This window comes from Oncorhynchus nerka, linkage group LG3, assembly GCF_034236695.1.
Source record: "Oncorhynchus nerka isolate Pitt River linkage group LG3, Oner_Uvic_2.0, whole genome shotgun sequence".
Classification (NCBI taxonomy): domain Eukaryota; kingdom Metazoa; phylum Chordata; class Actinopteri; order Salmoniformes; family Salmonidae; genus Oncorhynchus; species Oncorhynchus nerka.
The window spans coordinates 62,726,468-62,738,828 of NC_088398.1; the positions used below are offsets into that span (position 1 = coordinate 62,726,468).

The 12,361-nt window shown below is 43.5% G+C and overlaps 1 protein-coding gene across 1 annotated transcript in view; it reads right to left on the reverse strand.

Annotated features, from left to right (window-relative positions):
* Window positions 1-12,329, reverse strand: part of cryl1 (crystallin, lambda 1) — a 32,465-nt gene extending 20,136 nt beyond the window's left edge. Inside the window, exons 1-3 of the mRNA XM_029638934.2 lie at window positions 12,189-12,329; window positions 10,534-10,641; window positions 5,817-5,943 (exon numbers count right to left, since the gene is read on the reverse strand). Coding sequence (XP_029494794.1) covers window positions 5,817-5,943; window positions 10,534-10,641; window positions 12,189-12,229 — 276 coding nt within the window. The 5' untranslated portion in view covers window positions 12,230-12,329. The remainder of the gene's footprint in view (window positions 1-5,816; window positions 5,944-10,533; window positions 10,642-12,188) is intronic.
* Window positions 12,330-12,361: the final 32 nt, after the last annotated feature.

Genomic DNA, 12,361 nt, shown 5'->3' on the forward strand with positions numbered 1-12,361 from the left:
TTCTAAAATTATCGGCCGCCATTGTTGCAACTCCTATTACCAGTCTGTTCAACCTCTCTTCCGTATCATCCGAGATCCCTAAAGATTGGAAAGCTGCTGCGGTCATCCCCCTCTTCAAAGGGGGTGACACTCTAGACCCAAACTGTTATAGTCCTATATGCATCCTGCCCTGCCTTTCTAAGTTTTCAAAAGCCAAGTTAATAAACAGATCACTGACCATTTCGAATCCCACCGTACCTTCTCCGCTGTGCAATCCGTTTTCCGAGCTGGACACGGGTGCACCTCAGCCACGCTCAAGGTACTAAACGATATAATAACCGCCATTGATAAAAGACAGTACTGTGCAGTCGTCATCATCGACCTGGCCAAAGGCTTTTTACTCTGTCAATCACCGTATTCTTATCAGCAGACTCAACAGCCTTGGTTTCTCAAATGACTGCCTCGCCTGGTTCACCAACTACTTCTCAGACATCAGAGAGATCAGTGTGTCAAATCGGAGGGCCTGTTGTCCGGACCTCTGGCAGTCTCTATGGGGGTGCCACAGGGTTCAATTCTTGGGTCGACTCTTTTCTCTGTTTATATCAACAATGTCGCTCTTGCTGCTGGTGATTCCCTGATCCACCTCAGACGACACCATTCTGTATACTTCTGGCCCTTCTTTGGACACTGTGTCAACTAACCTCCAAATGAGCTTCAATGCCATACAACATCCCTTCCGTGGCCTTCAACTGCTCTTAAACTCTAGTAAAATCAAATGAATGCTTTTCAACCGTTCGCAGCCCGCACCCGCCTACCATCACTACTCTGGACAGTTCTGACTTAGAATATGTGGACAACTACAAATACCTAGGTGTCTGGCTAGACTGTAAACTCTCCTTCCAGACTCATATTAAACATCTCCAATCCAAAATTTCGCAACAAAGCCTCCTTCACACACGCCGCCAAACATACCCTCGTAAAACTGACTATCCTAACAATCCGTGACTTTGGCGATGTCATTTACAAAATAGCTTCCAATACTCAGCAAACTGGATGCAGTCTATCACAGGGCCATCCGTTTTGTCAGCAAAGTCCAATACCACCCACCACTGCGACCTGTATGCTCTAGTCGGCTGGCCCTCGCTACATATTGATCGCCAGACCCACTGGCTCCAGGTCATCTATAAGTCTTTGCTAGGTAAAGCTCCGCCTTATCTCAGCTCATTGATCACGATAACAACACCCATCCGTAGCACGCGCTCCAGCAGGTGTATCTCACTGGTCATCCCCAAAGCCAAAACTTCCTTTGGCCGCCTTTCCTTCCAGTTCTCTGCTGCCAATGACTGGAACGAATTGCAAAAATCGCTGAAGCTGGAAAATTATATTTCCCTCACTAACTTTAAACATAAGCTATCTGAGCAGCTAACCGATCGCTGCAGCTGTACATAACCCATCTGTAAATAGCCCACTCAATCTATCTACCTCATCCCCATATTGTTTTTATTTACTTTTCTGCCCTTTTGCACACCAGTATTTCTACTTGCACATCATCTGCTCATCTATGACTCCAGTGTTAATTTGCTACTATGGCCTATTTATTGCCTTACCTCCTCACGCCATTTGCACACACTGTATATAGACTATTTTTTCTTCTATTGTGTTGACTGTACACTTGTTTATTCCATGTGTAACTCTGTTGTTGTTTGTGTCACACTGCTTTGCTTTATCTTGGCCAGGTCGCAGATGTAAATGAGAACTTGTTCTCAACTAGCTTACCTGGTTAAATAAAGGTAAAATAAAAAATTTACATTAAAAAAGACTATCGCCCCGTAGCCTTGAAAGGCTGGTCATAGCTCACATCAACACCAGCATCCCAGATACCCTGGACCCACTCCAACAGATCCACAGATGACGCAATTGTTATTGCACTCCACACTGCTCTCTCCCACCTGAGCAAGAGGAACACCTACGTGAGAATGCTGTTCATTGACTATAGCTCAGCATTCAACACCATTGTGTCCTTCAAGCTCATCACTAAGCTCAGTACCCTACGACCCTGGGACTACCTCCCTCTGGAATTGGATCCTGGACTTGTGCTGAGGGTAGGCAACACCACATCCGTGATGCTGACCCTCAAGACAGGGGCCTCTCAGGGGTGCGTGCTTAGTCCCCTCCTGTACTCCTTGTTCAACCATGACTGCATGGCCAAGCACGGCTCCAATACCATCATTAAGTTTGCTGACAACACGACAGAGGTTGGCCTGATCACTGATGACAATGAGACTGTAGGGAGGGAGGTGTAGGGAGGTAGGGAGGTGGTCAGTGAACTGGCAGTGTGGTACCAGGGCAACAACCACTCCCTCAACAAGACAAAGGAGCTGGTTGTAGATTACAGGACATGGAGTCGAGCATGGCCCGATCCACATCGACGGGGCTGTAGAGGAGCAGGTCGAGAGCTTCTAGTTCCACTGTGTCCTCATCTCTAAGGAATTATCATGGTCCATACACACCAACACAGTTGTGAAGAAGGCACGACAACACCTCTTCCCCCTCAGGAGACTGAAAAGATTCAGAATGGGCCCCTCTGATCCTCAAAAAGTTCTACAACTGCACCTTTAAGAGCATCTTGACTGGCTTGCATCACCGCTTGGTATGGCAACTGCTTGGCATCCGACGGCAAGGCGTTACAGAGGGTAGTGTGTACGGCTGAGTTGCATCACTGGGGTCAAGCTCCCTGCCATCCAGGACCTCTATACCAGGCAGTGTCAGAGGAAAGCCCTAAAAATAGTCGAAGACTCAAGTCATAGAGTGTTCTGTCTGCCACCGAACAGCAAGCGGTACCGGTGTACCAAGTCTGGAATCAACAGAACCCCGAACAGCTTCTATCCCCAAGCCATAAAAACTGATAAATAGTTAGTCCGGGTAGCTATTGCTTTACTATTTAACTATCTGCATTGACCCTTTTTACACCAACTCTTTTGACTCATCACATAAGCTGCTGGTACTGTTTATTATCTGTTCTCTTGCCTAGTCACTTCCTCCCTACCTATATGTACATATCTACCTGAATTACTTCATACCCCTGCACATCAACTCAGTACTGGTACCCCGTGTATATAGCCAAGTTATCATTACTCAGTGTGTATTTATTCCTCACTGTGTATTTATTTCTTGTCTTATTATTTTTTCCATTTTTTTTCTCTCTGCATTATTGGGAAGGGCCCGTAAGTAAGCATTTAATTGTTTAACTAAACCTGTTCTTTACGAAGCATGTGACAAATACATTTGATTTGACAGTGTTTCCAAAAACAAAACAAAAAAACTAGGGAAACACTGAGTGAACTGCAGTCAGTAAGGAAACGTATCTGAACCAGGAAAAGATACTTTGAATATTTCCCAGCAGCATTTCCCTGTAACTCTCTAAAACACCTTCTTTTGTTCTCCGCCACAGTATTACATGATGATTTGAATCGATACACTGTAATGATTAAACCTGTGTAATACCATATACTTATCTCCCATGTGCCCACTGAGCAGGCCTAGCTTCCCCTCAAAGAGAGACAGTGTTGTCTATACTGGTGTGTCGGATGGAATGTGACTCCTGTATTTGGCTAAAAGACCACACTTCCTGGCTCGCGTGGTGTGTTTGTGAGCGTGTGTAAAGCGGGACTAAGACCAGATAACTGATGAGATGGTTAACCACACTGTAAGGAATTCAACTGTCATGTGGCTTCTCCCATTGTCTCTCCCATACCACATTCTCCTACACCTTCCATTACAGGAAAGCTCCGAAAGCCAACCTTTCTTGGGAGGGGATGGGCAAATCTGGTGAAGAGTTGGGCAAACCTCCTTGGTATCTTAAGTGTCGCCTGTCTTTTGTTATAGACTATTGAGATGCACCCTCAGGGCCTCTGTCATTTTTTTTAATTAAGAAAAATAACCACACTACCGTTCAAAAGTTTGGGGTCACTTAGAAATGTCCTTGTTTTCCATGAGAACATATATGAAATTACTTGCAAAATGAATAGGAAATACAGTCAAGATGTTAACAAGGTTATATATAATAATTTAAATTGAAACAATAATTGTGTCTTTCAAACTTTGCTTTCGTCAAATAATCCTCCATTTGCAGCAATTGCAGCCTTGCAGACCTTTAGCATTCTAGTTGTCAATTTGTTGAGGTAATCTGAAGAGATTTCACCCCATGCTTCCTGAAGCACCTCCCACAAGTTGGATTGATGGGCACTTCTTATGTACCATACGGTCAAGCTTCTCCCACAACAGCTCAATAGGGTTGAGTTCCGGTGACTGTGCTGGCCACTCCTTTATAGACAGAATACCAGCTGACTGCTTCTTCCCTAAATAGTTCTTGCATAGTTTGGAGCTGTGCTTTGGGCCATTATCCTGTTGTAGGAGGAAATTGGCTCCAATTAAGCGCCATTATCATGGTCCATACACACCAACACAGTTGTGAAGAAGGCACGACAACACCTCTTCCCCCTCAGGAGACTGAAAAGATTCGAAATGGGCCCCTCTGATCCTCAAAAAGTTCTACAGCTGCACCTTTAAGTGCATTTTGACTGGCTGCATCACCGCTTGGTATGGCAACTGCTTGGCATCCGACGGCAAGGCGTTACAGAGGGTAGTGTGTACGGCTGAGTGCATCACTGGGGCCAAGCTCCCTGCCATCCAGGCAGGGAGTTTGGAGCTGTGCTTTGGGCCTTTATCCTGTTGTAGGAGGAAATTGGCTCCAATTAAGCGCCATCCACAGGGTATGGCATGGCGTTACAAAATGGAGTGATAGCCTTCCTTCTTCAAGATCCCTTTTACCCTGTACAAATCTCCCACTTTACTACCACCAAAGCACCCCCAGACCATTACAATGCCTCCACCATGATTGACAGATGGCGTCACTCCTCCAGCATCTTCTTTATGATCCGAACACCTCAAACTTAGATTTGTCTGTTCATGACACTTTTTCCAATCTTCCTCTGTCCAGTGTCTGTGTTCTTTTGCCCATTTTAATCATTTATTTTTATTGGCCAGTCTGAGATATGGCCTTTTCTTTGCAACTCTGCCTAGAAGGCCAGCATTCCAGAGTCGCCTCTTCACTGTTGACGTTGAAATTGGTGTTTTGCGGGTACTATTTAATGAATCTGCCAGTTGAGGACTTGTGAGGCATCTGTTTCTCAAACTAGGCACTCCAATGTCCTGTAAATTAGTCTAGTTAGTCTAGACAGCTATCTGAACTTGTAGTAGTCATGGCCAAATTACCGACTGGGCACATATTAAGATGGCATAAGTCATGGAAAATTGTGTAGAATTGCAGGAAATTAGCTTTTAAAACGGCAAAGAATTATCCCTACCAAATGGCAAAATGTTTAGAATTGCAGGAAATTAGCTGTAAAACAGCAACAACAACAAAAAGTTTGGTGAAGCAAACATATTTGTTTACCTTTTGTTAATAAAATCATTTTTCTGCTAACAGATCCCTCTGTACGTATTAAATTATAGTTTTAATCCTGGCTCGGAGTTAATGTGAGTAAATGTGTAGCGGCTAATTGTATTGCTAATAGGCTATGTGTTTGTAGATCGACTGAGGTGAATGAAGCTACAGCAACAAATGTGATAATGGCTAGAGTCATTTTTGCTTGTTTTTGCTGTTCTCCAAATGGCATTTTAGAGTTTTTAAATTGAATAGAAATGCAGTAAATGAGATGTTACTTTCTTAAACCTCCCACCCCAAAAGAATCCCTGGCTACTGCCCTGTGCACCCTAGGTAAGTGTTATTGCTATTTTTCTCATAGATGATACTCATACCAGTCATTCTAATGTACCTGGACGAAGAAGGCTCCCTCTAGTGCCTGGCAGAGGTCATTGTGGCTGCTCAGTAGGGCTAGCTGCTCTGAGGCACTTTGATCCCCCCTCAGCATGCACTCTTCCTGCAGATCTTCGAGCTGTTTCCTAGGCCAGCAGAGAGAGGGAGAAGGGGTTAACAAACATACACGCAAGCAAGTGTGCACACATAAATCCCAAAAGCTTTTTCAATAACCCATAACTACACAGAAAACTCAGTGACCTGTGGAATATGAAGTGCCACCTTAGTACATAATGAACATACTGTGAGACTGAATGTTGACAGCTTGGTTTTCCAGCCAATACCAAATGCAATGGTGCATTTCGTATGCTATGGTTTCTCGGGCTTTGAATAGTGATCAAATCACTCAATGAACAGGCATCTGTTTTTCAAAGTGAATTAAATGAATACCTTTTTATGTAAATAATATATCTTCCCGGTAGCTCTATGGTGAGGCCTGTGGAATGAGGAACTATATGTGTGTTGTTTCAGTGGTGTGTGAAAGCTTGTTTAAAAGGTAACCAGAAAGCAAGACACAGGTAACCTTCAAAATAAAGAAAACACTTGAATAAATGAAGGACACAAAATATATTGTTAGCAGGTGCTTACACACAGGTGTGGTTTCTGAGTTAATTAAACAATTAACATCACATCATGCATAGGTTCATGTATAAAATGGCCAGTTGCCCATTATTTTGTCTACCATGACTAGAAGAAGAGATCTCAGTAGCTAGGTTTCCATCCAGTTGGCAAAAGATTTACATGTAAACTGCAGGACCACACAACATGTCATTGCATGACTCCAAGTTTACTTCGATATAATGGTTATTATATTAATATTTGCGCATAAAGCGCTTCCACCAACATTTGTCGCATAATATATTTTAACATCAAGGCGGTGGCCCGTTCCTGTAGGTTCATGCTCTACAACATCCGCAGAGTACGACCCTGCCTCACACAGGAAGCGGTGCAGGTCCTAATCCAGGCACTTGTCATCTCCCGTCTGGATTACTGCAACTCGCTGTTGGCTGGGCTCCCTGCCTGTGCCATTAAACCCCTACAACTCATCCAGAACGCCGCAGCCCGTCTGGTGTTCAACCTTCCCAAGTTCTCTCACGTCACCCCGCTCCTCCGCTCTCTCCACTGGCTTCCAGTTGAAGCTCGCATCCGCTACAAGACCATGGTGCTTGCCTACGGAGCTGTGAGGGGAACGGCACCTCACTACCTCCAGGCTCTGATCAGGCCCTACACCCAAACAAGGGCACTGCGTTCATCCACCTCTGGCCTGCTCGCCTCCCTACCACTGAGGAAGTACAGTTCCCGCTCAGCCCAGTCAAAACTGTTCGCTGCTCTGGCCCCCAATGGTGGAACAAACTCCCTCACGACGCCAGGACAGCGGAGTCAATCACCACCTTCCGGAGACACCTGAAACCCCACCTCTTTAAGGAATACCTAGGATAGGATAAAGTAATCCTTCTCCCCCTCCCCCTTAAAAGACCTAGATGCACTATTGTAAAGTGGCTGTTCCACTGGATGTCATAAGGTGAAAGCACCAATTTGTAAGTCGCTCTGGATAAGAGCGTCTGCTAAATGACTTAAATGTAAATGTAAATGTAAATGTACTGAGACAAAAAGATCCCACCTTGTCTAGCATGTTTTGTTTTGTGGACATTTGGAAAGTTTACCAACAAACGTTTTAATTATGTCATTATATTTTTTATATCTGACATGTACTTTACATTGGATGGAAACCTGGTTAGTGACTTAGAAATAGAGGTCTCAAAGGAGCATATGGGGTTTAAAGGGTGTGTGTGTGTGTCTCTGTGTCTCAGTCACCAAGTCTTAACCCAATTGAAGACTTATGGGAGATTCTGGAGTAGTGTCTGAGACCATTAACAAAACACCAAATCATGGAATTTCTTGTTGAAGAATGGTGTTGCATCCCTCCAAGAGTTCCAGACACTTGTAGAATCTATGCCAAGGCACATTGAAGCTGTTCTGGTGGCTTGTGGTGGCCCAAAACCCTATTAAGATATTTAAAGTAGAATTGACATCATTTTAACTACTTTTCAGGTATGAAACAAACAGACAATCATAATATCAATCAAAAATATCAAATTCCCACTTTATGCTACAATAACAACTTTAAAGGAGGTTTTAAAAATAGGTTTTATTTGACATATTCCATCACATACAGTAAGGCATTGTTGGCAGAATAGATGGATGCAGTTCAATGCATGATTCACATAATTTGCCAATACACTTCTTGGTAGGCCAAAACTATTTTGCTATCAGGTTGTAAATTACAGCTGGCCTGGTACATTGTTTGCTGCCTCCATTTTGAGATGCACTGTTTCAATATTTGGGACAAAAACTGACAAATGTAACTAAGGCTGGGAATGTCAATACAATCAAACCAGCAAGGGCAATGATCACAAGTCACGTGGCTAATAGGCTAGCGTATCTATTTATGTAGCAATCTAAAAACATTGAGCCTAGCGTTAACTAGATAGCTGTTAGGAGGATGTCATGTCATTGGAGGAGTGGGTGAGTGACTGAATCCCCCCCCCCCATATAGTTTTTCGGTGGCTACACAGATAGAACAATGAGAGATATTCCACCAGGTGTATAAATGTGAAGCATCCGCTTGGCGTTTCCAATCACTACCAAATATGTTAGTGAGAGAAAGCCCAGTGCCGGCAGTGGAAGAAGATGAAAAGAGATGGATTTTGGCCGAAATTCTGCACATTTTCTCAGTGATGAAACATTTGATCTCAATACAGTTTTCTGTAACCAAAACTAGAATCTGTTATGAACAGAGTCGACAAAGTTTTGTAGACAATACCCTTTGCCAAATTAAATTGCATTGTTTAGAAGGAGTGCAAAGGTGAACTGAGTTATTGCACATGTACAATTCACAGAGTAGGCATTCCCTGGCGAAGATATGCAAATGTTTGCTAGAAATAGGATCTTGCTAGCTTGAGCTTGGCTCTGCCCACTTCCTTGCTAGTTCTGCCCACTATGACTAATTTGTTCCCATTGGAAACGACAGGCTGTGGTCTATCTTGGGTTAGTTATAAAAATCTTTGCTACACAGTAAAATGGTCAGAGTGAGGTGTTCTCTCATTTGTGTCTGGAAGTAGCTAGCTAATAAGCTAGCCAATTTTAGCTAGTTAGCTTGGGTGCTTGGTTGGGATAAGCATGCATTGGCAGGCAAGCTGTAGAAGGACGAGTAGGCTACTATTCCCCATCGTTTATATGTGCAATTTTGACAGCCACCTAGCTGAAAAAGTTTTATAGGGTTTATCTAATGTTCCCTCGTTAGATTTGAGCTAATATCGCTCTAGTTAGCATTAGTTGTTGATCTTGTTGTTTATGTGCATAACTGAGGGAGAGAGAGCCTACCTGTTCATGGTTGTTTGATCAATAGGACTGTTCCCAAATGTAAGAGGACTCCCGTGGTGTTTACATATTTGCAGAAATCCATTCAGGTGCATTTTGTGACTTTTGGCGAATGCGTTCTAATGATCTAAAGTCGCACTGTTGTTACTGCCTGTAAACACTCAGTCCAGTTCAAAGTGAATGATGGCTGCCCGATACGCAAATAAGTAGGATTTGAGTCACTTCAAACTGCAAATGTGAACAAGGCTTTAATACTGGTGTTTCCTTCATTTTGGCAGTTACCTGTAAAAAAATAAAAGATCAAGAATGCCCCCTACAGTCCAATAAGGTTTATTTATTTTAACCAATGTGCAGTTTAGCAAATCTCATTATACATTTCAAAACAGCATGGTATATAGAGCAAGGTTTCCAAACGCTCTCCTCTGGGACCACCAGATGTTTGACATATGTTTTGGGAAGTACTGGTATAGAGACTTGAAGCAAATAAGACATACAATGGCCCAGTTAGGCTATACGGTAGCAAATAGCTATTTATTCAACTAGCAGGTTGTTTGGGATATTTTTAGAGGCCAACCTCAAAGTGTCTGTATGATGCTGGATGTGAAACCCTTCTAAATGAATCATAACAGGAGATATCTGGACTAGGCTAGTAGTCCTCTCCCTACAAAATGGGGTGTTAACCCCAATGTCATGGCTAAATTCCCAACCTGGCCCCATTCCATCATGGCCACTTAATCATGCCCCTCATTCCTAATTGGCATATATCACTCCTCACCTCTACACCTAATAGCTGATGTGCAGTGCGCATTCTGGCAGAAAAATGGTTGCCGTATTGGTGGTGGATGAAGTGTGTTTCCCCCTTTCCCCTATGTAAAGCGCTTTGAGTACCTCAGTTGGTAGAAATAATATTATCCAATCCACAATTCATTATTATAACAAATGTCACTAAGAACCTTTTCCCATCTTCCAGAGCCTTGAGCTCAAAATACACTGGGTTAAAGTTAAATTCTTTACATATAATAGAAACACCACAGGGGAGAGGACCATGTTCACCTAAAGCGGTGTGTCACCTCCTAATGTTCAACTAATCATAATTTGTCAATTTTTTCAACAATGTACACTCTATGGTTGTTGATGGGTTTGTAAAGTTAAAAGGATTCACTGATCATGCTGTTTTGGTGTGAGTGTCTTCGGTGTGAGTGCAAAAGAAGACTGAGGGGTATTTTGGTCATGCATATTATGTATGAGTCGTGAGATATTTTTGGTAATGTTTTGCCTTGTTTTCCAGGACTCACCTGATCTCCTGGATGGCCCTGGCAGCATGGCCTGGCTGGTTGTCATAGATCTTCACTCTGTAGCCCCCACTTATAAACACCATGGCCCAGGAGCGCCCAATCAGCCCACTGAAATACACAGAACAACAGAGCCAACATTTATCAATCAATCAATCTTTTCTGTCCCCAGAGTGAAATTTGGATTGCCCCAGAATGGCTGCATGCTTTTTATGAGAAATTAAATCCCTAATGACCAAATAGACCAGTATGGCTCAGTTATTAGAGCATGGCGCTTGCAACACCAGGGTGGTGGGTTTGATTCCCTCTGGGGCCACCCATTGCACTATGTAAATTGCTTTGGATAAAAGCACCTGCTAAATTGTAAATGTATGACTAAAATATTATAACATGATATATATATTGTAACGACCCTGGGTTTATTAGCGCGGAAATCGACTCTGCAGCACGAGCATGCTTTTGCGGCACAGTCGATAGCGCGCCGGACCTCGGGCTCGAAGGTTCGAGACCTGCTCCCTGCTGTTTCATTACATTGGTGTCAGAAGTGATCGGACCTTGCATCCACAACAGTGCATGTGCTTGGCCAGTGAGCGCGTTCCTGTAAAACGTAGAGTCGCAAGCTAGCGCGAGGACCCGCTCTTTGAAAGGAGGGAGTAGTGTAACGACCCTGGGTTTATAAGCGCGGAAATCGACTCTGCCGCACGAGCATGCTTTTGCCGCACAGTCGATAGCGCGCCGGACCTCGGGCTCGAAGGTTCGAGACCTGCTCCCTGCTGTTTCATTACATTGGTGTCAGAAGTGATCGGACCTTGCATCCACAACAGTGCATGTGCTTGGCCAGTGAGCGCGTTCCTGTAAAACGTAGAGTCGCAAGCTAGCGCGAGGACCCGCTCTTTGAAAGGAGGGAGTAGTGTAACGACCCTGGGTTTATAAGCACGAGCATGCTTTTGCTGCACAGTCGATTAGCGCGCCGGACCTCGGGCTCGAAGGTCGAGGGTTCGAGACCTGCTCCCTGCTGTTTCATTACAATCATATAATATGAGTGATCGTCGATTTGGCTTAAATTCCCCAAAAAAGGGTGGTAAAAGGTTCAACAATGACAGAGCAGACATTTTTTGTGCCCTCAACATCCTTCAGGATTGTCCAGAAACAGTGTCTAGAGGAGGCAGGAATAAGAAAGCAAAGGCAAATAAAAGTGATGCCTGTTCTTGAAAGAAACCGTCGCCACCATCAAAATAGCCATATGTTGACCATATACGTTTGGAAAAACTATTTGTACTAGATTCTACATTTTCATCTAGACAAAAAAATACATTTTTAATTCAGATAACATCACATGATTTGCCTATAGCTACGAGCACAACATCCTGACCTGATATGACAAATTCAGTTGAGTTACGTTATAGCCTAGAAAACAGAGGCTATTCTCTCGTCTTGACACATGCACAACAAATATGAATACAATATGTAACAACAAATGTGCAGTGTCATGAAAATGAACTAATTTCTTTACTTAGAGAAGTTTAGTTAATGATCAGCTGACCCTACTCAGCTCGAAGTTCACATGCATAAGCACACAACGTTAGCTAGCTAACGTTAGTTGTGGGAGCAAGATTTTTTAGACAGAAAAGCTCGTGAAATGTGAGGCTTCTGCTCACCTGCCAATAACGGTAATGGTCTTCCCATCAGAGGAACTCATTTTGCAGTTTTGATTAGAAGTAAGTTATTGCAACATTGAAAACAGTAACTGTTTTCCAAGAATACTCTGCCTGCAAATCCTGCAAACGCCCCTACTAGTCACATGATTGTACGGTGCCCCCAAATAAAAAAC